Source organism: Giraffa tippelskirchi, chromosome 9, assembly GCF_054371585.1.
Source record: "Giraffa tippelskirchi isolate mGirTip1 chromosome 9, T2T-mGirTip1v1.2.pri, whole genome shotgun sequence".
Taxonomy (NCBI): domain Eukaryota; kingdom Metazoa; phylum Chordata; class Mammalia; order Artiodactyla; family Giraffidae; genus Giraffa; species Giraffa tippelskirchi.
Window position 1 is genome coordinate 99,747,581 of NC_137283.1, and position 23,359 is coordinate 99,770,939.

At 37.7% G+C, this 23,359-nt stretch overlaps 1 protein-coding gene across 13 annotated transcripts in view; it reads left to right on the forward strand.

Annotated features, from left to right (window-relative positions):
* CEP85L (centrosomal protein 85L) overlaps positions 1–23,359 on the forward strand; it is a 203,474-nt gene that overhangs the window by 73,493 nt on the left and 106,622 nt on the right. For all 13 annotated transcript variants that reach the window (XR_014065799.1, XR_014065798.1, XM_081530910.1 and 10 more), the window contains one exon: positions 1,508–1,669. Coding sequence is in view for 1 of the 13 variants with exons in the window: in XM_081530902.1 (XP_081387028.1) it covers positions 1,508–1,669 (162 nt within the window). In the remaining 12 variants the exon portion in view is untranslated. The remainder of the gene's footprint in view (positions 1–1,507; positions 1,670–23,359) is intronic.

A 23,359-nucleotide genomic window follows, 5' to 3' on the forward strand; every position in this document is an offset into this window, starting at 1 on the left:
GGAGAAGACTCTTGAGAGTCCCTTGGGCTGCAAAGAGATCCAATCAATCCATCCTAAAGGAGATCCGTCCTGGGTGTTCATTGGAAGGTCTGATGTTGAAGCTGAAACTCCAATACTTTGGCCACCTCATGCGAAGGGTTGACTCATTGGAAAAGACCCTAATGCTGGATAGGATTGGGGGCAGGAGGAGAAGGGGACGACAGAGGATGAGATGGTTGGATGGCATCACTGACTCGATGGACATGGGTTTGGGTAGACTCCGGGAGTTGGTGATGAACAGAGAGGCCTGGCGTGCTGCAATTCATGGGGTCGCAAAGAGTCGGACACGACTGAGCGACTGAACTGAACTGGACTGAATTGTTAAAAAGCTAGTAGTATGTAGTTCACAGATTGACCCTGGTCCATGGTATATTTTGAGACATTGTAGACAGTAAAAGAAGGAATGAACAAGAAGGTAAAATGATGGATAAATCAGGTAAAGGCAAATGTCTGTCAAGTAAAAATGGGTAACGTAAGTGAAAATGAAGTGTAAGAGAACACTGAAAAGTGATGAATTAGCTGAACAGTGAAGATTTACTGTAACTCAAAAGGGAAAATTAAGCGCCAGGAAATGCTCTGGTGTTAAACTTTTATTGAAAGATAACTAAAGAAATAGAATCAATTAAAATACTGCAAAATAATTTAAAATTTTAAGTGGTTAGGATATAGTAGTAGAAAATAGATTGTTTTGACTTTCTGGCTTCCCTAGTAGCTTAGCTGGTAAAGAATCTGCCTGCAGTGCAGGAGACCCTGGTTTGATTCCTGTGTCAGGAAGATCCTGTGGAGAAGGGAAAGGCTACCCACTCCAGTGTTCTTGGGCTTCCCTGATGGCTCAGCTGGTAAAGATTCTGCCTGCAATGCTGGAGACCTGGGTTTGATCCCTCGTTTGGGAAGATCCCCGGGAGAAGGGAATGGCTACCCACTCCAGTATTCTTGCCTGGAGAATTCCACAGACTGTATAGTCCATGGGTTCACAAAGAGTCGGACATGACTGAGTGACTCTCACTTTGACTTTCCACAAACGCATTCTATGTAATGTATTGTCATGCAGTATGCTTTGATTAGATTTTTCCTGAGTCCCAGTTCTCAGCTAATGTCTGTGTATGGGATCACAGATGCCTACCTATCAAATATTACAGAGCAGAGAGCTGACATTTCCAGACAGATTGATGAAAGAGTTGACATTTTACATCAGACAGTAGTTCTGTGTTTAAAAGTTCAGTATCTGTAAGCAGAAATCATAAATCTTCAGCCGAAGAAAGCTGCTAAGTCAGCATCGAATTTGTATATGTGTGATAAGTAAGTTTATTTGGTGACTCATAGATATTACTGATCTATTTAAGTTATTTTTGGCAGAAAATAAGCTTTTTATCTTATTTGTATTTTTTTTTTACAAGGCCAAAAGATGTCTTCTACCTACTCATAAACATTATAAATTTATTAACTTCTTGCATATTTTCCTTTGTAGGCCCAGATTATTCTTCATCAGCATGGTTACCTGGTAATGAATCATTGTGGCAGGCCGCAACTGTTCCATCTAACCAACGAAATAGCCATATCAGGAGACATAGTATAGCTTCTGACAGTGGTGATACTGGCATTGGAACTTCCTGTTCTGACAGCGTGGAAGGTGAGCTAAATTCTTACTGGTTAGACATGAATCTTTGTAGAATGGTTGTAATTGAGAAAATGCAAGGGACATGTCTTATTGTTCCAAACTAAAAAATTATAAAATAATGTTTGAATATTTAGTAATGTTCACTGTTGTTGCATATCAAATGAAATTGTTCTGATCAGATTAGTTTTTCCTTCCTTCATTTTTAAGCTTTGTGTTTTGAAATAATTGTAGATTCACATGTGATTAAAGAAATAGTACAGAGATTCTAATGCAGCCTTTATCTCATTGCTCCCCTACCCCTTGGTTTTTTGCAAAATTGCACTTCAGTATCACAACATTGATAGAGTCAAAATACAGCACATTTCTATCACCACAGTATACCTTATTCTGTTCATACCCACTTTCCCTCCCCCCTCTTCTTAACTCTTGGAAACCACTAATCTATTCTCCATTTCTGTAATTTTGTCATTTCAAGCATACTCTATAAATACAGTACGTAACTCTTTGGAATTGGCTTTTTTCTCTGAAGATTCATCCAGGTTGTTGTGTGCATTAATAGTTCCTTTCTTTTTATAGCAGTGGTGGTATTGGGTAGACCACATTTTGCCTAACCATTAAACCCCTGAAAGACATCTGGGTTGTTTACAGTTTTGGGCTTTTAAAAATAAAGCTGCTATAAACATTCATGTATAAGTTTTGGTGTGAACATATGTCTTCATTTCTCTGTGGTCAGTGTCCAAGAGTGCAGTTGCTGGTCATATGGGAGTTGCGTGTTTAGTTTGTAAAGAAACTGTCACACTCTTTTCCAGAGTGACTACCATGTTTCCATCAGCAATGTAAATAGATCAGTATGAGTAATCAAACTTTCTCTTCAGCCTTGCTAGCCCTTGGTGATTTTTATTTATTTGTTTTTTCTTTGGTTTTTAAATTTTAGGTTTTCTGATAGGAATGTAGTGGTGTCTCATTTTGCTTTCAATTCTCACTTTTTTTTAAAGATTAATGATGTTGAACATTTTTTCACAGTTGTTTATTTGCCATCTATCTGTTCTGTTTGTTGAAATGTTCTTCCTGTCTTTTGCCCATATTCTAGTTGGATTTTCTCCATTTTTATTGTTGAGTTTTGAGCATTCTTTGTATATTTCAGAAACTAATCCTTTGTTGGCTATTTGATTTGAAAACCTTTCTTCCAGTCTGGCTTGTCTTTCATCCTCTAACCATGTCCTTTGCAGAGCAATAGTTTTTAAGCTTATAAATCCAGTGTATCAGTTTTTGCCTGATGGATTGTGCTTTTGGGATCAAGGCTAAGAATTCTTTGTCTAGTCCCAGATCTTGAATATTTTACTTTTTTCTAAAAATTTGATCATTTTATATTCTGTAAGTCTGTGATCTGTTTTGAGTTAATATTTTTATAATGTGTATATGTTTGGGTTTCCCTGAGACCACTCTTAGGCTCAGTTATTTGCTGAAACTCAGAAAAGCTATTGTACTAGTGGTTATAGTTTTTTTTTTTACAGCAAAAGGATACTGATTTAAATTAGCAACAGAGAAGCAAAGGGCAGGATCCAGAAAACGCTAAGTCCAAACTGTCAGTTGTCCTCTCCCAGTGGAGTTGTGTGGACAGTGATTGATTCTCTCAGCAGTGTTGTGGGAGAGCGCATATAGCGGCAAAGCCATCCAAGCCTCGGTGTTCAGGATTTTTACTGTGGGTAGGTTACATTGATATGGTTGAATGCCTGTATGCATGACCTTAGTTTCCAGCCTTTGAGCAGTCAAGCTGATCTTACATGGTTCAACACTCCTACCATAAATCACGTTATTAGCATAGACTGTATGCTTGAAGTTACCCAAGGTTCCCAGGTAAACAAAAACACTCTTAATTAGGCAGGATGTTTCAAGAATTTAGAGGTTACATTTTAGGAGCCAGACAAGGGCCAAACCTTTCTTGGAATGTGCAGCGTATGGAAAACCCAGACATGCTGATCCTTATTGCACAATGTGAGATTTAGATTGAGGTTTCTTTTCTTTGCCTAATAAATCTTGAAACCAGAATAATATCCACTTTATTTTTTTTTCAAAATTGTTTTAGCTGTTCTGGTTGTTGTGTTTTTCTGTGTAAGTTTTAAATAATTTTGACTATACAAAAAGTCTTGCTGGGAATTTAATAGGAATTGTGTTGTCCATATATCAGGTTGGGGAGAGTTGCCATCTTTACTCTGTTGAGTCTGCCAGTCCATTAACACGATATGTTTTCCCATTTATTGAGATCTTATTTCATTCACCAGTGTTGTATAGTTTTCAACATACATGTCCAGTACATGTTTTGTTAGATTTATAGCTAAGTATTTCATTCTTGGGAGAGTGATTGTAAATGGCATTTTATAGTCCAAGTTTGGTACCAATATGTTAATTGTATATTATGAGATTGCTGAACTCATCTTTCATTCTCAGAGGGTTTTTGGGGGTATATTTCTTGAAATTTTCTCTGTAGATAGTTACATCATCTGTGAGTAGGAGTATTTTTCATTTTGATATCAGGATAATACTAGCTTTCTAAAATGAATTGGGTAGTGTTTCCTTCTATTTTTTTGGAAGAGATAGTATAGAGTGGTTTTAATTCTTCTTTAAATGTTTAGTAGAATTCTTCAGTGACACCATCTGGGCCTAGAAATTTCTTTTTTTTTTTTAAATATTAATAGCTTAAAATCATGAATTAAGGTTCCTTAATAGTCATTGTTCTTCAATCACTCAGTCGTGTCCAACTCTGTGACCCCGTGGACTGCAGCACACCAGGCTTCCCTGTCCTTCACTATTTCCCAGAGTTTGCTAAAACTCATGTCCATTGTGTCAGTGATGCCATCCAACCATCTCATCCTCTGTCACCCCTTCTCCTCTTGCCCTCAATCTTTTCCAGAATCAGGGTTTTTTCCAATGAGTCAGCTCTTTGCATCAGGTGGCCAAAGTAGTGAAGCTTCAGCTTTAGCATCAGTCCTTCCAGTGAATATTCAGTGTTGATTTCCTTTAGAATTGACTGGTTTGATCTCCTTGCAGTCCAAGGGACTATCAAGAGTCTTCTCCAGCAGCAATAGTGCTAATAGTCATAAAACTAGTCAAATTATCTTTCATGTTGGGTGAGTTGCAATAGTTTGTCTTTTTGAGGAAGTAGATCCTGTTGAATGATGGTGTTGATTTTTTTCCATATCCTTCATGATTTTCTGTTGAGTTGTTCAGTTGTTGAGAAAATAAGTATTAAAAGCCTCAACTGTAATTGTGGATTTGTACATTTAATTTTTTAGTTTTATAACCTTTTGTTTGATATCTTGCAGCTCGGTTGTTCAGTGCATATGCAGTTAGGATTGCTATATATTCTTGGTGGGTTGTCTCTTTTATTATTGTATGATGTCTTTCTCTGTATCTGGTAATTTTTTTGTGCTGAAGTTTACTTTATCTAGTTTACTATAGCCTCTTCTACTTCCTTTTGATTAATGTTTAAATGGTATACGTTTTCTGTTCTTTTACTTCTAACTTGTCTAAACATCATATTCAAAGTTAAGTCACTATTAACAACGTACAGTTGGGTCATGGTTTTTAATCCACTTTGCTAGTCTTTGTCTTTTAGTTGGTATATTTAGACTATTTACATATAATGTAATTATTGATGTATTAATACTCAGATTTTCTGTTTGTTCTCTTTGTTTCTGTTTTCACTTTCTTGGCTTTCTCTGGGTTACTTGAACAATTTTAGAATTCTACCTGGATTTAACTATAGTATTTCTAAAAGGGTATCTCTTTGTATAGCTCTTCTAGCAGTTGCTCTAGGTATTATATGTTATATTATAACACTGGGCTGGAGGAAGCACAAGCTGGAATCAAGATTGCCGGGAGAAATATCAATAACCTCAGATATGCAGATGACACCACCCTTATGGCAGAAAGTGAAGAAGAACTAAAGAGCCTCTTGATGAAAGTGAAAGAGGAGAGTGAAAAAGTTGGCTTAAAGCTCAACATTTAGAAAACTAAGATCATGGCATCTGGTCCCATCACTTCATGGGAAATAGGTGGGGAAACAGTGGAAACAGTGTCAGACTTTATTTTTTGGGGCTCCAAAATCACTGCAGATGGTGCTTGCAGCCATGAAATTAAAAGATGCTTACTCCTTGGAAGGAAAGTTATGAGCAACCTAGATAGCATATTTAAAAGCAGAGACATTACTTTGCCAACAAAGGTCCATCTAGTCAAGGCTATGGTTTTTCCAGGGGTCATGTATGGATGTGAGAGTTGGACTGTAAAGAAAGCTGAGCGCTGAAGAATTGATGCTTTTGAACTGTGGTGTTGGAGAAGACTCTTGAGAGTCCCTTGGACTGCAAGGAGATCCAACCAGTCCATCCTAAAGGAGATCAGTCCTGGGTGTTCATTGGAAAGACTGATGGTGAAGCTGAAACTCCAATACTTTGGCCACCTCATGCGAAGAGTTGACTCATTGGAAAAGACCCTAAGGCTGGGAAGGATTGGGGGCAGGATGAGAAGGGGATGACAGAGGATGAGATGGCTGGATGGCATCACTGACTCAATGGGCATGGATTTGGGTAAACTCTGGGAGTTGGTGATGGATAGGGAGGCCTGGCGTGCTGCGATTCATGGGGTTGCAAAGAGTCGGACACAACTGAGCGACTGAACTGAACTGAACTGAATATATAATGTGGATATAAAATATACATAGCTTATATATATATAGCTTACCATTTTAACATTTGGAGTATGGAAGCATTTTCTCCCTTTATATCCTTTTACGTATCCCATTTATAATAAAATTGTTTCAGCTCTTTCCTTTACATGTATCCATAACGACATCAGACAGTGTTATAATTTTTACATCATCTATTAAACATAATTTAGGAAACTCAGGAGGAGATAGAGAACCTGCTGTATTTACTCATATTTTTGCTTCCTGTGTTCTTCCTTTGTGTTCCAAGTTTCCATTTTATTGTTTAGGTTTGATTTAGAGGATTTTCTTTAGTCATTTTTTTAGGATACATTTGCTGGCAACAAATTATCTTAGTTTTTCCCCAACTGAGCCTGTCTTGATTTCACCTTGATTGCTGAAGGATGGTTTCAATAGGTATACAATACTGCCTAGTTTGACAGTTCTTTTCTTTTATTACTTGAAAAGTATTGTCACTTCTTTCTGACCTCCATGGTTGATTAACAATGTTGTCATAGTTTCAGTTATACAGCAAAGTGTTTTCAGTTCAGTTCAGTTCAGTTCAGTTGTGTCTGGCTCTTTGCGACCCCATAGACCACTGCATACCAGGCTTCCCTGTCCATCACCAACTCCCGGAGTTTACCCAAACCCATGTGCATCGAGTCGGTGATGCCATCCAACCGTCTCATCCTGTTGTCCCCTTCTCCTCCTGCCCCCAATCTTTCCCAGCATCAGGGTCTTTTCAGATGAGTCAGCTCTTCACATCAGGTGGCCAAAGTATTGGAGTTTCAGCTTCAACATCAGTCCTTCCAATGAACACCCAGGACTGATCTCCTTTAGGATGGACTGGTTGGATCTCCTTGAAGTCCAAGGGACTCTTAAGAGTCTTCTCCAACACCACAGTTCAAAAGCATCAATTCTTCAGCGCTCAGCTTTCTTTATAGTCCAACTCTTCCATCCATACATGACCACTGGAAAAACCATAGCTTTATACATATACGTGTTATCTATTCTTTTTCAAATTCTTTTTCCTTTTAGGTTGTTCCATAATACTGAGCGGAGTTCCCTGTATTATGGAGTAAGTCCCTGTTGCTTATCCATTTTAAATATAGTAGTGTGTACATTTCAATCCCAAACTCCCTATTTCTTCCCTTGATCCTTCCACCTTGGTAACCAAGTTCATTCTTTTAAGTCTGTGAATCTGTTTCTGTTTTGTGTATAAGTTCATTTGTATCATTTCTTTTTAGATCACTGCATATAAATTACTGCGTAAAAGTGATATCATATGATATTAGTAAACTAGTTTTCAAAAGATGAAATGATTTATTCTCATCAGTGTGGTGATTAAGAGCTATAGCTTTGTTTAGACCTGTTATCAGTTAACTATCTGTGCAACCTTGAATAATTTCTCATTTCTCTGAGCCTGAGATTTTTAGTCTTCAAATTGGAGATGATATTTTTTAAAAGTCTTATGAAAATTTAATAATATGACTTTTAAATTGCTTAGCACAGTTTCTTTGTATTACCATCATTACTTTAATAAAAAGTGATTATTCTCCTTCCCTACACTCTTACTTTTTTTCATGTCTCTTCAAATTTTTCCTCCCTAGGAAGGTTCCCTAAAACAGTGATACTTCTGTTGCTCCTCTCACAGCTTTGTACCTACAACCCTGCTTTACTTTGAGTTTGTTATTTGTTGTTTATTGTTTGTTATTTGGGTTTGTTAGTTATTGTTTGTATCATAGAATAGGGACTGATACAGGGACTAGTATGTACTGGGTGCTGGATTTTGTTCAGTGAAACAAAATGTATGTATGTATCTATGTGTATATATAGAGAGAGACTTTCAGTTACAGATTCTTGTTTTAGCCTGCTTTGTACTTGATATTTCTGAGATTAGTGCCTCTTTGATGTTTCCCCAAAGAGATGGACTCCCTGTGCTGCATTCCCAAGACTTATTTTTTCAATAGTTACCACACTTCATTTTCTGTCTTCTGAAATTTTGCTGTAATCTCTTATTGCTGAAGGTCCTATATTATTCATTGCCATGAGTTTCTACTTTATTACTTTCCTGTTATTTCTGTGGGTTTTATGAGGGGGGAGAATGTAACTCGGTGAATTTAGGCAATGATCTTAAATAAGAGAATTTGGCATATAGATATAAATGAGAAAAAAATAAAGAGAAAAATAATTTTAAAAAGATTGTAAAACTTTTCCTTAATGTCAACTAGTATGTGTATTTTTTCTATTTCCCCCACCATGATTTTTAAAAAGGTAAAAAACGCACATTTTAAAAAAACACATTTAAAATGGAGTAAATTTATTTTATATGAAGATAATTTTAAAAGCAAATTTGTATTTCAAGTATTAAATTTATGGGCTTTGAAACTTTTGAATTCGTATAGAATTAAATAGAGAAAAAGTAAAATTTCTCTTTACCTTCTGTCTTCTGACCCTCGCTTTGTTGTCAGAGGTCACAAGTGTTGTTAGGATGTTGCATGTTCTTCTAGGTATTTTGCTCTGTGTTTATTCACATAACACACAAACAGAATAAAACTGGATCATCCCATATAGACTTTGTAATTGGCTTTTTTTTTTTTTTTTTAAAAAAAAAACCTCTATTGGAGTTCTAAAAAAGAGTTTTGTTTTCTTTTGTCATTGTGATATGAGTCATATAAGCTAATCCATATTACCCAAGGCTCCTAGAATTGCTCTGTTCTCCACGGAACTCCAGCCACTGAGATAAGCCGAGGACTGGGTGAGTCCCAGGAATTCAGGGGTTAAGCGGGCATACATGGGGGCTTTCTTCTTGATGCTTTGAAAATAACACAGAGAATGAATGAAAGTCCTCCTACCAGCTTACAACAGAATCAAGCAACAAATCAGAGAAGAAAACAAGCTTATAATCTCTATTAGATATTGAGATTTCTCTAGCACATATATCAACCTAAGTACTTTTTAAAAACACACGCTTATTTGGAAATTTAGTACATGATATAAAAATAGCATTTCAAAGTAGTAAGGGAGGATTAAGCGTGAAAAAAGTGTTATTAGAGCCTGACCTCAAACTGTAAGAAAATTAAATTTAAAATGGAATGAATTTATTTTATATTTTTACATTAGAAATATTCTTAAACAGGCCACACAACACAGATTTTAATAGAAATTCAAACATTTTGAACACTGCTAAAAGCTACTAAATATAAAAGGAAACATACTCGGAATAAATATTTGTAATCAGATTAACAGGAAAATAATATCCTTCTTATTTAATGCACCCAAATAGGTGTTTATCTATAAAATTTTAAATATTTCATAATTTAAAAATTTCATAGATAAAAGGTAGAAATACACAATTCATGTAAAAATTACAAATGACCAATCAACATCAAAAAGATGATCAAACTCAGTCATAGTGAAGTGAAAGACTGTACAATTAGATACCACTTTCACCAGTGAAATTGCCCCCTTTTCAAAAAAAAAAAAAAGACTGTAATATCCAGCATCTGAGCAAAGATGGAAAAAACAGTACTCTAAAAAACAGTATATGTAGTCAGCCTTTATAGAGGGCAATTTGGCAATGATAACTAACAGCTATGTGGCTGTTAACCATGTTCTAGGCATTTACACATGTTAACTCATTTAATCTTCACAGCAGTTCTCTGATGGGAAAGCAAAACAGAGGTTAAATTACTTACCTGTAAATAATATATGTAAAGTGTATATATCCTTGATTCAGCACACACACAGGTAAATAAAGATAACATATATAAGAATATTCACTGTAACACTGTTTAGAAGAAAGAAACAACTCCAAGTGTCTTATCAATAGGGAAGTGGTTAAATATTTCACTGTGTATTCAGTTAAAGTAATTAAGTAGCTACATATATATACCAACCTAGAAAGATATTGAAGTGAATTCCCAACTTAAGATAATAAACTAAGCACAGTCCTCTACTTTTGTTTCTTTCTGAAAACCCACTAAAAGTCAGGAAAAAAATTAAAAAACCAGACCAACTTCTACATTCTAAAACAGCAACAAGAAATTCAGGAATAAACCGTTGATTTATGCTATTAAAAATCCTTAGAAATGCTCACTAACTGGTAGTATTAGACTTGCTATGTTTTCCCACCATACAGTAAAGTTTTTTCTCCTTTCTATATTCTGTTCTTTGGATGCAAGTTAGAAGGGAAGGATTAAACTCCACCTCCTAGAAGAGGAAGTTTCTGAGTTTAATGTTTGAAATTATTCTTTTTTTTTCTTCAGTTTTTTAAAACAGCTTTATTGAGGTGTAACTTACACAGCCTAAAATCCATCCATTTAAAGTATATAATCAGTGATTTTAGATACATTCTTAATTTGCAATGATCACCACTATCAAAATCTAGAAAGTATTCATCACTGTTCAGTTAGCACAGCTCTTGGTCATCACTAATCTGCTTCTGGTCTCTCTTATTTTTCTTATTTTTGATATTTCATGTAAATGATGTACCATGCGATCCTTTAGAAAGTTTGATTGCTGTAAATATATAGTTGAGCAAAAAAAGCCAGACACCAAAGGAATGATACCTGTACTTTCTAGTGTGCATATTAAATTTCAATAATTTATGAAAAAACTTCCATCATTAGAAAAAAGAATATAATTCAGTTTGAAGCTTATGCAATCATACTATTATTTGCATTTCATAAGAGATGAAGTTACCTAACAGCAGCCAAACTTACTTTTTAATTCTCAAGCTTGTGCTTGCAAGTATACATATTTGGGAATTCACAATCATCTGATTTTATGCCCTCCAAGGATAGCACTGCACACTTTCTTTTCTCAGTTAAGTCTAATATCTGAGGTTTGCAAGTTGAGCCATTTTGCCACATCCACGGATGACCATGGCCTTCACAAAAGACTTTCTGGAGCCTTGTTATCCGAGAGAAGTTATTCTGTTCCTGTATTAGAGTAGGCGGAATAAAAGTTATCACTCTCACTACAGTATACATCAAGACAAAACAGGTGATTCCCAGGATCACAGCAACAAACTTCTCTCGAGGTGATGGTAAATCTCTCATTTGCTGTTTCCTGGAGTCCTTAGCCAGATTTGGTTCTGGGTAGTTTTTCATTTGATTGTTCATCTCCACAGCTGTGTAATGTCAAGGATGGCGCTCTATGAAAACTGTACCTTCTGTACGCCAGAGTCCTGCCTCCTCTTGTGGGTGACCAAGTTACTATAGTAAACAGTATTTGTGGTCTTCACAGACTGCCCTATGAAGGCCCACAGTGAAGCAATAGTGGAAAGGATAGATTTCTCATCAACATGTCGCAAAGTTTAAACAGGAAATTCTTACACTTGAGTATTTTGAAGACAGTTTTTCTCATGACACAACTCCAGAATATAGGAGACTTTGGGTATGTAGTGTGTCATTTAGTTTGTCCTTTGGCAAGTGCCTCTGAGAAGTTTTTTAATTATTTTCTAAAAGATTCTGGGGAAAAGATGACTACAATACTGTTAACTTGTTTTTATCTCAATCACACATACTACAAACTTAGGCTTTGCTAAGGGTGCCTTCAGTGTGTTAAGTTGTACTTTTATATAAAGTTGCTAAATCTTGGGATTACGTTTTCATTTCCTTATGCTCGCATGTTTTCATTCCTGTTGTGGAATAAGTCATAATTCTATTAACAATATTTGTCACTAGGGCTTCCCAGTTATAGCTAGTGGTAAAGAACCCTCCTGCCAATGCAGGAGACAAAAGAGATGTGTGTTCAATCCCTGGGAAGATCCCCTGGAGCAGGTCATGGCAATCCACTTCACTATTCTTGCCTGAGAATCCCTATGGAGAGAGGAACCTGGTGGCTACATTCCATAGTGTTGCAAAGAGTCAGAAATGACTAAACTGACTTAGCACATACAACACGTCTCTAATTCAGAAGATTTACTACATGGCATTACATATTTTTTTTCCTTATATTAGCATTATGTCTTTTCAGTTATAATGAAAACAATCATAATCCATTAAGAGTAATTATTTAAGGATTGTTGGTTTTCAGTTGCTAAGTCGTGTTCGATAATTCACCCCCTCCCCCACCATGAACTGTATCATTCCAGGCTTCCCTGTCCTTCACTATCAACCTTTGCTCAAACTCATGCCCATTGAGTCAGTGATGCCATCCAACCATCTAATGTTCTGTTTGTTTCCACAGTTTGTTGTGATCCACATAGTAAAGCCTTTGGCATAGTCAATAAAGCAGAAGTAGACAGTTTTATGGAACTCTCTTGCTTTTTGATGATCCAGCAGATGTTGGCAATTTGGTCTCTGGTTCCTCTGCCTTTTCTAAATCCAGCTTGAACATCTGGAAGTTCATGGTTCACGTACTGTTGAAGCCTGGCTTGGAGAATTTTGACCGTTACTTTGCTAGCATGTGAGATGAGTGCAAGTGTGCAGTTGTTTGAGCATTCTTTGGCATTGCTTTTCTTTGGAATTGGAATGAAACCTGACCTTTTCCAGTCCTGTGGCCACTGCTGAGTTTTCTAAATTTGTTGGCATTTTGAGTGCAGCACTTTCACAGCATCATCTTTTGGGATTTTTAACAGCTCAACTGGAATTCCATCACCTCCACTAGCTTTGTTCATAATGATGTTTCCTAAGGCCCACTTGACTTCGCATTCCAGGGTGGCTGGCTCTAGGTGAGTGATCAACCATCGCGGTTATCTGGGTCATGAAGATCTTTTCTGTATAGTTGTTTTGTGTATTCTGCCACCTCTTCTTAGTATCTTCTGCTTCTGTTAGGTCCATACCATTTCTGTCATTTATTGTGCCCATCTTTGCATGAAATGTTCCCTTGGTATCTCTCGTTCTCTTGAAAAGATCTCGTCTTTCCCATTCTATTGTTTTCCTCTATTTCTTTGCATTGATCGCTGATGAAGACTTTCTTATCTCTCCCTGCTATTCTTTGGAACTCTGTTTTCAAATGAGTATATCTTTTTCTCTTTCCCCTTTAGCTTCTCTTCTTTTCTCAGCTATTTGTAAAGCCTCCTCAGATAACCATTTTTCATTTTTTTCTTGGGGATGTTCTTGATCACTGCCTCCTGTACCATTTCATGAACCTCTGTCCATAGTTTTTCAAGCACTGTGACTATCAGATTTAATGCCTTGGATCTATTTGCCACTTCTTCTGTATGATGGTTTTTGCTGACTGTATAGAGCTTCTTCATCTTTGGCTACAAAGAATATAATCAGTCTGATTTCGGTATTGAACATCTGATGATGTCCCTGTGTAAAGTCGTCTCTTGTGTTGTTGGAAGAGGGTGTTTGCTATGACCAGTGAGTTCTCTTGACAAAACTCTGTTAGCTTTTGCCATGCTTCATTTTGTACTCCAAGGCCAAACCTGCCTGTTACTCCAGGTATCTCTTGACTTTCTCCTTTTTTTTTTTTTTAAATTCAGTCTTTTGTTTATTAATTTATTTTTATTTATTTATTTATTTTAGTTGGAGGCTAATTACTTTACAGTACTGTAGTGGTTTTTGCCATACATTGATATGAATCAGCCATGGGTTTACATGTGTTCCCCATCCTGAACCCCCCTCCCACCTCTCTCCCCATCCCATCCCTCTGGGTCATCCCATTGCACTAGCCCTGAGCACTTGTCTCATGCATCGAACCTGGACTGGCGTACTGTTTCACATATGATAATATACATGTTTCAATGAATTCTCTCAGACCATCCCACCCTCACCTTCTCCCACAGAGTCCAAATTATTCTTTAAGATATACTTGTCCTTTCTTATTTATCTATTCAGTAATTTGTAAATATCAACATGAGCACTTTGTTAAAGTGGTGCACTCATTATGCCAGCAAATTTGGAAAACTCAGCAGTGGCCACAGGACTGGAAAAGGTCCGTTTCATTCCAATCCCAAAGAAAGGCAATGCCAAAGAATGTTCAAATTACCGTACAACTGCACTCATTTTACATGCTAGCAAGATTATGCTCAAAATCCTTCAAGATAGGCTTCAACAGTATGTGAACCAAGAACTTCCAGATGTACAAGCTGGATTTAGAAATGGCAGAGGAACCAAAGAAAAATTGCCAACATATGCTGGATCATAGAAAAAGCAAGGGAATTCCAAAAAAATCTACTTTTGCCTCATTGACTATGCTAAGGCCTTTGACTGTGAATCACAACAAACTGTGGAATATTCCTATATAGAGAAAGCATGAGAGTTTCAGAAAAACATCTCTCTCTGTTTCACTGACTACACTAAAACCTTTGACTATGTGGATGATGACAAGGAAAGCTCTTAGAGAGATGGGAATACCAGATCATCTTACTTATCTCCTGAGAAGCCTGTATGCAGGTCAAGAAGCAATGGTTAGAACCCTGTATGGAACATCTGATGGGTTCAAGATTGAGAAAGGAGTACAACAGAGCTGTCTGCTGTCACCCCCTTTTTTAAACCTATACGCTGAGCATATCATATGAAATGCCAGGCTGGGTGAGTTACAAGCTGAAATCAAGATGGGCAGGAGAAACATCATCAACCTTAGATATGCGGATGATACCACTCTAATGGCAGAAAGCGAAGAGGAACTAAAGAACCTCTTGATGAGGGTGAAGGGGAGAGTGGAAGAGCCGACTTAAGACTAAATATTAAAAAGCTAAGATCATGGCATCAGCCCCATTACTGCATGGCAAATAGAAGGGGGAAAGGTAGAAATAGTGACAGATTTCCTCTTCTTGGACTCTAAAATCATTGTGGACAGTGACTGCAGCCATGAAATCAGAAGGCAATTGCTTTTTTGGCAGGTAAGTGATGACAAACCTAGACAGTGTGTTGAAAAGAAGAGACATCACTCTGCCGACAAAGGTACGTATATCAAGGCAGTGGCCTTCCCAGTGGTCAGATATAGTTGTGGAGCTGGACCGTAAAGAAGGCCAAAGAATTGATGTCTTTGAACTGTGATGCTGGACAGCAGGGAGATCAAACCAGTCAATCTTAAGGGAGATCACCCCTGAATATTCACTGGAAGGACTGATACTGAAGCTGAAACTCCAGTATTCTGGTCATCTTGTGTGAACAGACGACTCAACTGCCCTAGGAAAGATTGAGGGCAGAAGGAGAAGAGGGCATCAGAGGATGAGATGGCTGGACAGCATCACCGATGCAATGAACATGAACTTGGGCAAACTCTGGGAGATGGTGAGGGACAGGGAGGCCTGGCGTGCTGCAGGCCATGGGGTCACAAAGAGTTGGACACGACTGGGCAACTGAAGAACAACAACTTTCTTAAAGAGATGGGGACCACACCACATTACCTGCCTCTTGAGAAACCTGTATGCAAATCAAGAAGCAACAGTTAGAACTGGACATGGAACAATGGATTGGTTCAAAATTGGAAAAGGAGTATGTCAAGGCTGTGTATGGTCACCCTGCTTATTTAACTTACATGCAGAGTACATCATGCAAAATGCCAGGCTGGAGTCAAGATTGCCCAGAGAAATATCAACAACCTTAGATATGCAGATGATAAGACTTAAATGGCAGAAAGTGAAGAGGAACAAAAGACCCTCTTGATGAAGATGAAAGAGGAGAGTGAAAAAGCTGGCATAAAACTCAACATTCAAAAAACAAAGATCATGCATTTGGTCCCATTACTTCATGGCAAATAGATGGGGGAAAAGTGGGACCAGTGTCAGATTTCATTTTCTTGGGCTCCAAAATCAATGAATACTGTGACTGTAGCCACAAAATTAAAAGATGCTTGCTCCTTGGAAGAAAAGCTATAACAAACCTAGACAGTGTATTAAAAAGCAGAGACATCATTTTGCCAACTCAAAACTATGGTTTTTCTAGTAGTCATGTATGGATGTGATAATTGGACCATAAAGAAGGCTGAGCACTGAATAACTAATGCTTTTGAACTGTGGTGCTGGAGAAGACTCTTGAGAGTCTCTTAGACTGCAAGGAGGTCAAACCAGTCAATCCTAAAGGAAATCAACCCTGAATGTTCATTGAAGAACTGGTGCTGAAGCTCCAATACTTTGGCCACCTGATGTGAAGAACTGACTCACTAGAACAGACCCTGATGCTGGGAAAGGTTAAGGACAAGAGGAGAAGGGGTTGACAGAGGATGAGATAGTTGTATGGCATCACTGACTCAATGGACATGAGTTTGAGCAAACTCAGAGATAGCGAAGGACAGGGAAACCTGGTGTGCTGCAGTCCATGGGGTCACAAAGAATCAGACATGACTTAGCTACTGAACAAAAACAACAACAGCAATCATTTATTCTAGTATGGACTGGGTTACTGTCCCGTGTGTGTGTGTGAGTCGCTCAGTCATGTCCGGCTCATTGTGGTCTCGTGGACTGTAGCCCGCCAGGCTCCTCTGTCCATGGGATTCTCCAGGCAAGAATACTGGAGTGGGTTGCCATTTCCTTCCCCAGGGGATCTTCCTGACCCTGGGATCAAACACAGGACTCTTGAATTGTGGGTGGATTCTTTATCATCTGAGCCACTAGGGAAGCCCAAGCAACCAAAACCAAAAAATACAGATGACCATACTACATCCTATAGTACCTGTAGTAATTTGTTGCTCAGATTATCCCAGCTTTTGCCGTTGGGAACTCTTTCAGGGTGACTCCTATGATACTTTGTGTTCTACCCCCATCCTTTTGTTTCTGAGCACTTCCTTTTGAATGCTGCAGGGTGTTGTATGGTCATCTTCTGTTTTCCGTACCATAGCCCTAGAATCAGCCATTGCTCCAAAGAGCCCTAGTTCTTTTGTTTTTGTTTTTTTGTTGGAGAAGAGTATTTAGAAACCAAGATCTGTGTGCTGGGAGGGCTTGTTACTGCTGGGGTGTCATTGCTTCTCTGCCACCATGAAGGACAGAAGTAGCTTCTCTAGGTATATATATTCACCTGTATATATGTGCATATCTAAAATTAGTTGTATCTAGTCATAAGTATCTGTATTAAGCTAAGTTAGTTCATACTGATGTCTCTCACTCTAGTCCAGTACAGAAGAGCTCATTTTAGCTTTTTCCCCTCCTTGTCTATGATTTCCCTCTTCAGTAGTGAGACACCTTCTACCATCTACCATCCATTTACATATTTGTTTATCTCCCAGTGTCCAAGTAAAGCGCGTTTGGAACTATTAACCCATATTTCCCTGTATTCGTTTCCCAGGGCTGTCATAACAAATTGCCATATACTGGGGGCTGCTTACAACAGCAGAAATATATTTTCTCACAGTTCTGGAGATGATAGATTCAAAATCAAGATATCAGCTGGGCTATGTGTTTTTGAAGGCTCTAGTGACAAATCTTCCTTAATCGCCTCTCTAGATTCTGCTGGTTACTGGCAATCTTGGGCCTTCTTTAGTTTGGGGCATCATAGCTTTCTTCTCTGCTTCCTGTACATGGCCTGCTTCTCTGGGTCTCCTCTGTGTCTTCATATATCTCTCTTTCCCTTTGTAAGGACACTGGTCATTGGATTTAGGGCTCACCCACATACAGCATGCTGCTGCTAAGTCACTTCAGTCATGCCCGACTCTGTGTGACCCCATAGACGGCAGCCCACCAGGCCCCCCAGTCCCTGGGATTCTCCAGGCAAGAACACTGGAGTGGGTTGCCATTTCCTTCTCCAATGCATGAAAGTAAAAAGTGAAAGTGAAGTTGCTCAGTCATGTCCGACCCTTAGCGACCCCATGGACTGCAGCCTACCAGGCTCCTCCGTCCATGGGATTTTCCAGGCAAGAGTACTGGAGTGGGGTGCCATTGCCTTCTCATCTTAACTTACTACATCTGTAAAGACCTGACTTCAAAATAAGATAACATTCACAGGTACTAGGGGGTTAAGATTTCAGTGTGTCTGTGTGGAGCACACAATTCATTCCACAGCACTATTACATGTATTAATATCTGGTTAAATAGGAAGGCATAACATTTTTGGAGAGTAATATGAACTAAGTAGAGTTGAAAATAAAACAGGAAACTACTGTGAAGGTTTAAAAAATGTATTATTAGTTATTTGGTCTCATCAATAAACTTTAAAAATTAACATTTTTGAGGATAGAATTGTGTGGGAAGGATACAGATCTGGAGATTTAAAAGTTGTAGAATGGATGTTCTGGGGTTTTTGTTTGTTTGTTTGTTTTTAGTGCTATTGCAAAGCTGTTTAAGCAAATCAGACAGTCTGTTAATTCTGTTCCCATGTTGTGACTTCTGAAAAGTTTACTTGGATACAGAGATAAATTTAGCTTTTTTAAGATTTGACTTAGACATTCAAGATTAATGCTCTTTTTCTAGTCAGTTACTTCCCAGGTAGTTCAATAGTAAAGAATACACCCACCAATGCAGCAGCTGCAAGAGACGCGGCTTCGATCCCTGGATCAGAAAGATCCTGTAGAGTAGGAAATGGGAACCAGTTTAGTATTCTTGCCTGGGAAATTCCATGGACAGAGGAGCCTGGTGGGCTACAGTCCGTTGGGTTGCAAAGAGTTGGATGCGACTGAATATGCACGCATGCACTTTAATCTCCATAGAATATTATGGTATTAATCTGGGTCCAGCTGGGAAATTTTCTTTCTGAGTTCTTCCAGGGAAAGCTTTAAAAAAAAAAAATCCCTTTTCTTGCCCATATTAGGCCACACAGTGTCAGGGCTGAGATGCTATATTTTCATAATGAGTGGCTGAAAAACTGAAAATACCTCATTGAGAATATGATAGTACTTTTTAAATAATTTCCAGAAACTCTTTGATTCTGCTGTGTATTATTATATATAATTACTGATTTTTTCTATTTCTGTTTAGAAAAATGCCTTTTCTCTTTATTCTTTGAATTATTTTAAAACTAATTCATTTGTGTCAACAGCAAATGTCACTGCTTTTCTCACTGCATAATTCATCAGGTGTTAAATACAAATCCCTATAATGTTTTAGGGATAAAGAACGCGATTTTCACTTTCTTCTTGAATTGGGCTGATGTGTAAAGATGTTGTTTTCTTTTTGCCTTCCATTATTTCTTGCCATTACCTCCAAGTTGAACTCCAACTCCTTTCCCTGCTAGTTACTTAAATTAATGCATAGAATAATGAGTGATCTTACTGGTATGTTATAGAGCACTGTGCAAGATATTCTAATGGACAAAGAATCCATTGAGTTTAAGGCATTATCATAGTAGGTAGTGTTATTTAGAACCTATTATATATGGATGAAGCAATGTCAAAGTTTGAAGACAGAGGGCAAATAGGGCAAGAGTTCCAGGAAAGGATTAGTAAGTGTAAGGATGGTGCATGAAAATAAGATGGAGTTACAGGATTCTGGGGAATTGGCAATAACAGAGACTTGGTGCTTCTGTGGAAAATGAATCAGAATTATGGTTTGAGTGATAATACTGATAACAGATGACTTTGATTGCAATTATTTGACTGTCAGGAGAGGTGCAGGGTACTCCAGTTAAAAAAATCAATTATTTAAAAATTTTATCTAAAAATAGGGTATAGTTTTAGCAGGCTTATTAAAGATTATTTATTTAGAATGAAAGCTTGGTGTGTTTGCTGATGTGACACTTGATTGCAGTTAGTGTAGTTTTCTTTCCTGAATTTATGTCTTTCTGAAGTTCTCATATGATTTCTGCTTTGTGAGAGCTATTCATTGGTTTTTTAACCATCTCTGTTCTTTGGAAAGTTTCCTGAGTCTTGTAATTTGTGATCTTTGTTTTTCCTTGTTGGATTTGCTTCATGTCATACCTGTTTAGTGTAAAGGGCTCAGCGAAAAAAAGATTGTGGAGGATTATTGAGTGTTGAAAATAGCCTTCCGTTAGAATGTAGCTAATAGGTTGATATTTATAACATAATGTCAGCTTTAAAACATGCTGTGGATTAGATTATTCCGTATCAGTGTCATGTGTATACTTTATATATGCTTTGCATGTTAATACTTTGGTTTTTAATTATATCAATCTTTTTGTCATCCACTACCGTAGGTTTACAAAGTGTTTGTTTTTTTTGATTTATAAAATTAAATCTATCCTTATTAAATTCCAGGCCTCATCGAATAACCTAAAAAGTGTTTATCTCCTTTGTACTAAACCCTCCAGCTGAGAATTATGGCAGTGTACAATTATATTAATTTAAATAATATACATGAAATTTGGACCTGTTACCAAACACAATTGGAGTTTGTTTTAGAGTGTATCTGCAGAATATTTTAGTGAAGTTTTACTATTAATATTTGTCTTAGAAGAGGGTACATATTCCTTCTGGATTTCTGAAGCTTTGGCATGAAATGCTGCATTATTTGGTTTGCTGTGACAATTTTTCGGTGAAATGTGTGAGTGCATTTGAAATCTTAAGACCGATTATTTGCTGAGTAATATTCCACTATATGTATATGTACCACATCTTCTTTGTCCATTCATTAGTTGATGGACATCTAGGTTGCTTCCCTGTCCTGGCTATTGTAAACAGTGCTTCCGTGAACATTGCGATGCATGTGTCTCTTTCGATTATGATTTTCTCAGAGTATATGCCCAGTAGTCAAGTTGCTGGGTCATATGTTAGATTTATTCCTAGTTTTTTAAGGAGTCTCCGTACTGTAGACCATAATAGCTGTATCAGTTTATATTCCCACCAACAGTGTAGGAGGGTTCCCTTAGCTCTAGTGAGATGGACTAACCTAGAGCCTGTTATACATAGTGAAGTAAGTCAGAAAGAGAAAAACAAATATCGTATATTAACGCATATATATGGAATCTAGAAAAATGATATTGATGAACCTATTTGCAGGGAAGGAAATGAGACGCAGAGGTAGAGAATGGACATGTGGACAGTGGGGGAGGGAGAGAGTGGGACGAATGGAGAGTAGCATCAACATATACATACAGTGTCTGGTGTAGGATGGACAGCTGGTGAGAGGTTGCTGTAGCACAGGGAGCCCAGTCTGGCACTCTGATGACCTGGAGAGATGGGAGGGGAAGGGCAGGAAGGCTGGACAGGAGGGGATGTATGTATAATTATGGCTGATCTGCGTTGTCATATGGTAAAAACCAATGCAACTTTGTAAAAAATTTTTTAAAAATTAAAAAAAGATTATTGTTAAAACCTCAATATACATGGCAAATAACTGCATGATCTATATACTACATGGTACTGGCTAGTAACAAAAACTCCCAGTTTAATTCTTACCACAATTTACATACTGTGCTTGATACAATATGTGTACTTACAGCCATTGTAAATTATTGTTGTTTTCTTTCTGAAGATATTTAAGTTCATTTATGGAAAACAACAGTATAGCGCTATGTGATCCAGTATGGTAGCCACTAGTAACATGGGGTTATTGAGTGCTTGAACTATGGCTACCCAAATTGAGATGTAAGATTCACGCTGGATTTGAATAAAGAAAAGAATGTAAAATATCTTATTAATACTTTTTAATATTGTATAATGATATAATATTTTAGATATAGTGGATTAAATAAAAGTTATTGAAGTGAGTTGGCTTAAAGCTCAACGTTCAGAAAACTAAGATCATGGCATCTGGTCCCATCACTCCATGGGAAATAGATGGGGAAACAGTGGAAACAGTGTCAGACTTTATTTTTTTGGGCTCCAAAATCACTGCTGATGGTGATTGCAGCCATGAATTTAAAAGACGCTTACTCCTTGGAAGGAAGGTTATGGCCAACCTAGATAGCATATTTAAAAGCAGAGACATTACTTTGCCAACAAATGTACGTCTAGTCAAGGCTATGGTTTTTCCAGTAGTCATGTATGGATGTGAGAGTTGGACGGTGAAGAAAGCTGAGCGCCGAAGAATTGATGCTTTTGAACTGTGGTGTTGGAGAAGACTCTTGAGAGTCCCTTGGACTGCAAGGAGATCCAATCAATCCATCCTAAAGGAGATCAATCCTGGGTGTTCATTGGAAGGTCTGATGTTGAAGCTGAAACTCCAATACTTTGGCCACCTCATGCGAAGGGTTGACTCATTGGAAAAGACCCTAATTCTGGGTAGGATTGGGGGCAGGAGGAGAAGGGGACGACAGAGGATGAGATGGTTGGATGGCATCACCGACTCGATGAACATGGGTTTGGGTAGACTCCGGGAGTTGGTGATGGACAGAGAGGCCTGGCGTGCTGCAATTCATGGGGTCGCAAAGAGTCGGACACGACTGAGCGACTGAACTGAACTGATTGAAGTGAGTTACCTTTTCATTTTTATTTTTTGATGTGATTGCTATAAAACTTAAAATTATAAATGTAGCTTGCATTATATTTTTATTGGACATTGGTAGTGACAGTGTAATTTGTAAAGGGTTTACTTTCAAAGATTTCATCAGCATATATGTATGTTTATATATTTCCCAACAGAAACGGCATTGGCTTCTCAAAATAACTCCAATTAATACTCAATATAATAGAAATTTATATTGATTCGCATTATATCTGTGATAAACTATATTCTGCTGTCAGTCTGGGAGTCCTAAGAGCATACTCCTTTTGTCATTTTGACAGTACTAAAGGCCTCACTGCAGTGGAATTGCCGTGGTTATTTTGGCAAACAGAAAGTTAATGTGGCTATGGTGAGATATAAATCTCTGGGTTAAGGGAGATTTTAAATAGGAGAATCCCTTAAATTCTAAAGAGTTCTCTTGCCCACTTAGGGGATAGAGAAAGGGAATAATGTCAGTAATTGTTGCTAGGATTCTCCAGTCGGTTGTGAAGTGCAGGCCCTCAGGCTTCGTTAGGAGGAAGAAGGAACCTTACCCGGAGTCTCAGAGCATACTTGGCTGCTAGACCAGTGGATACCCATGTGAAGCTGAGCAGATAGAGTGTGATTGCACCAGTTTTTCATATGTAAAGTTTGATTGGAATTTGAGTGTTTAGGAGGAAAAAGCCTATCTTGCTACAAGCCTCTGAAATATGTTCTTTGCAAATAACATTATGCTTGTGTTATATAATTCAAATATGTAACTTGTAATAGTAAATTCTGAGTTCTTATTTAT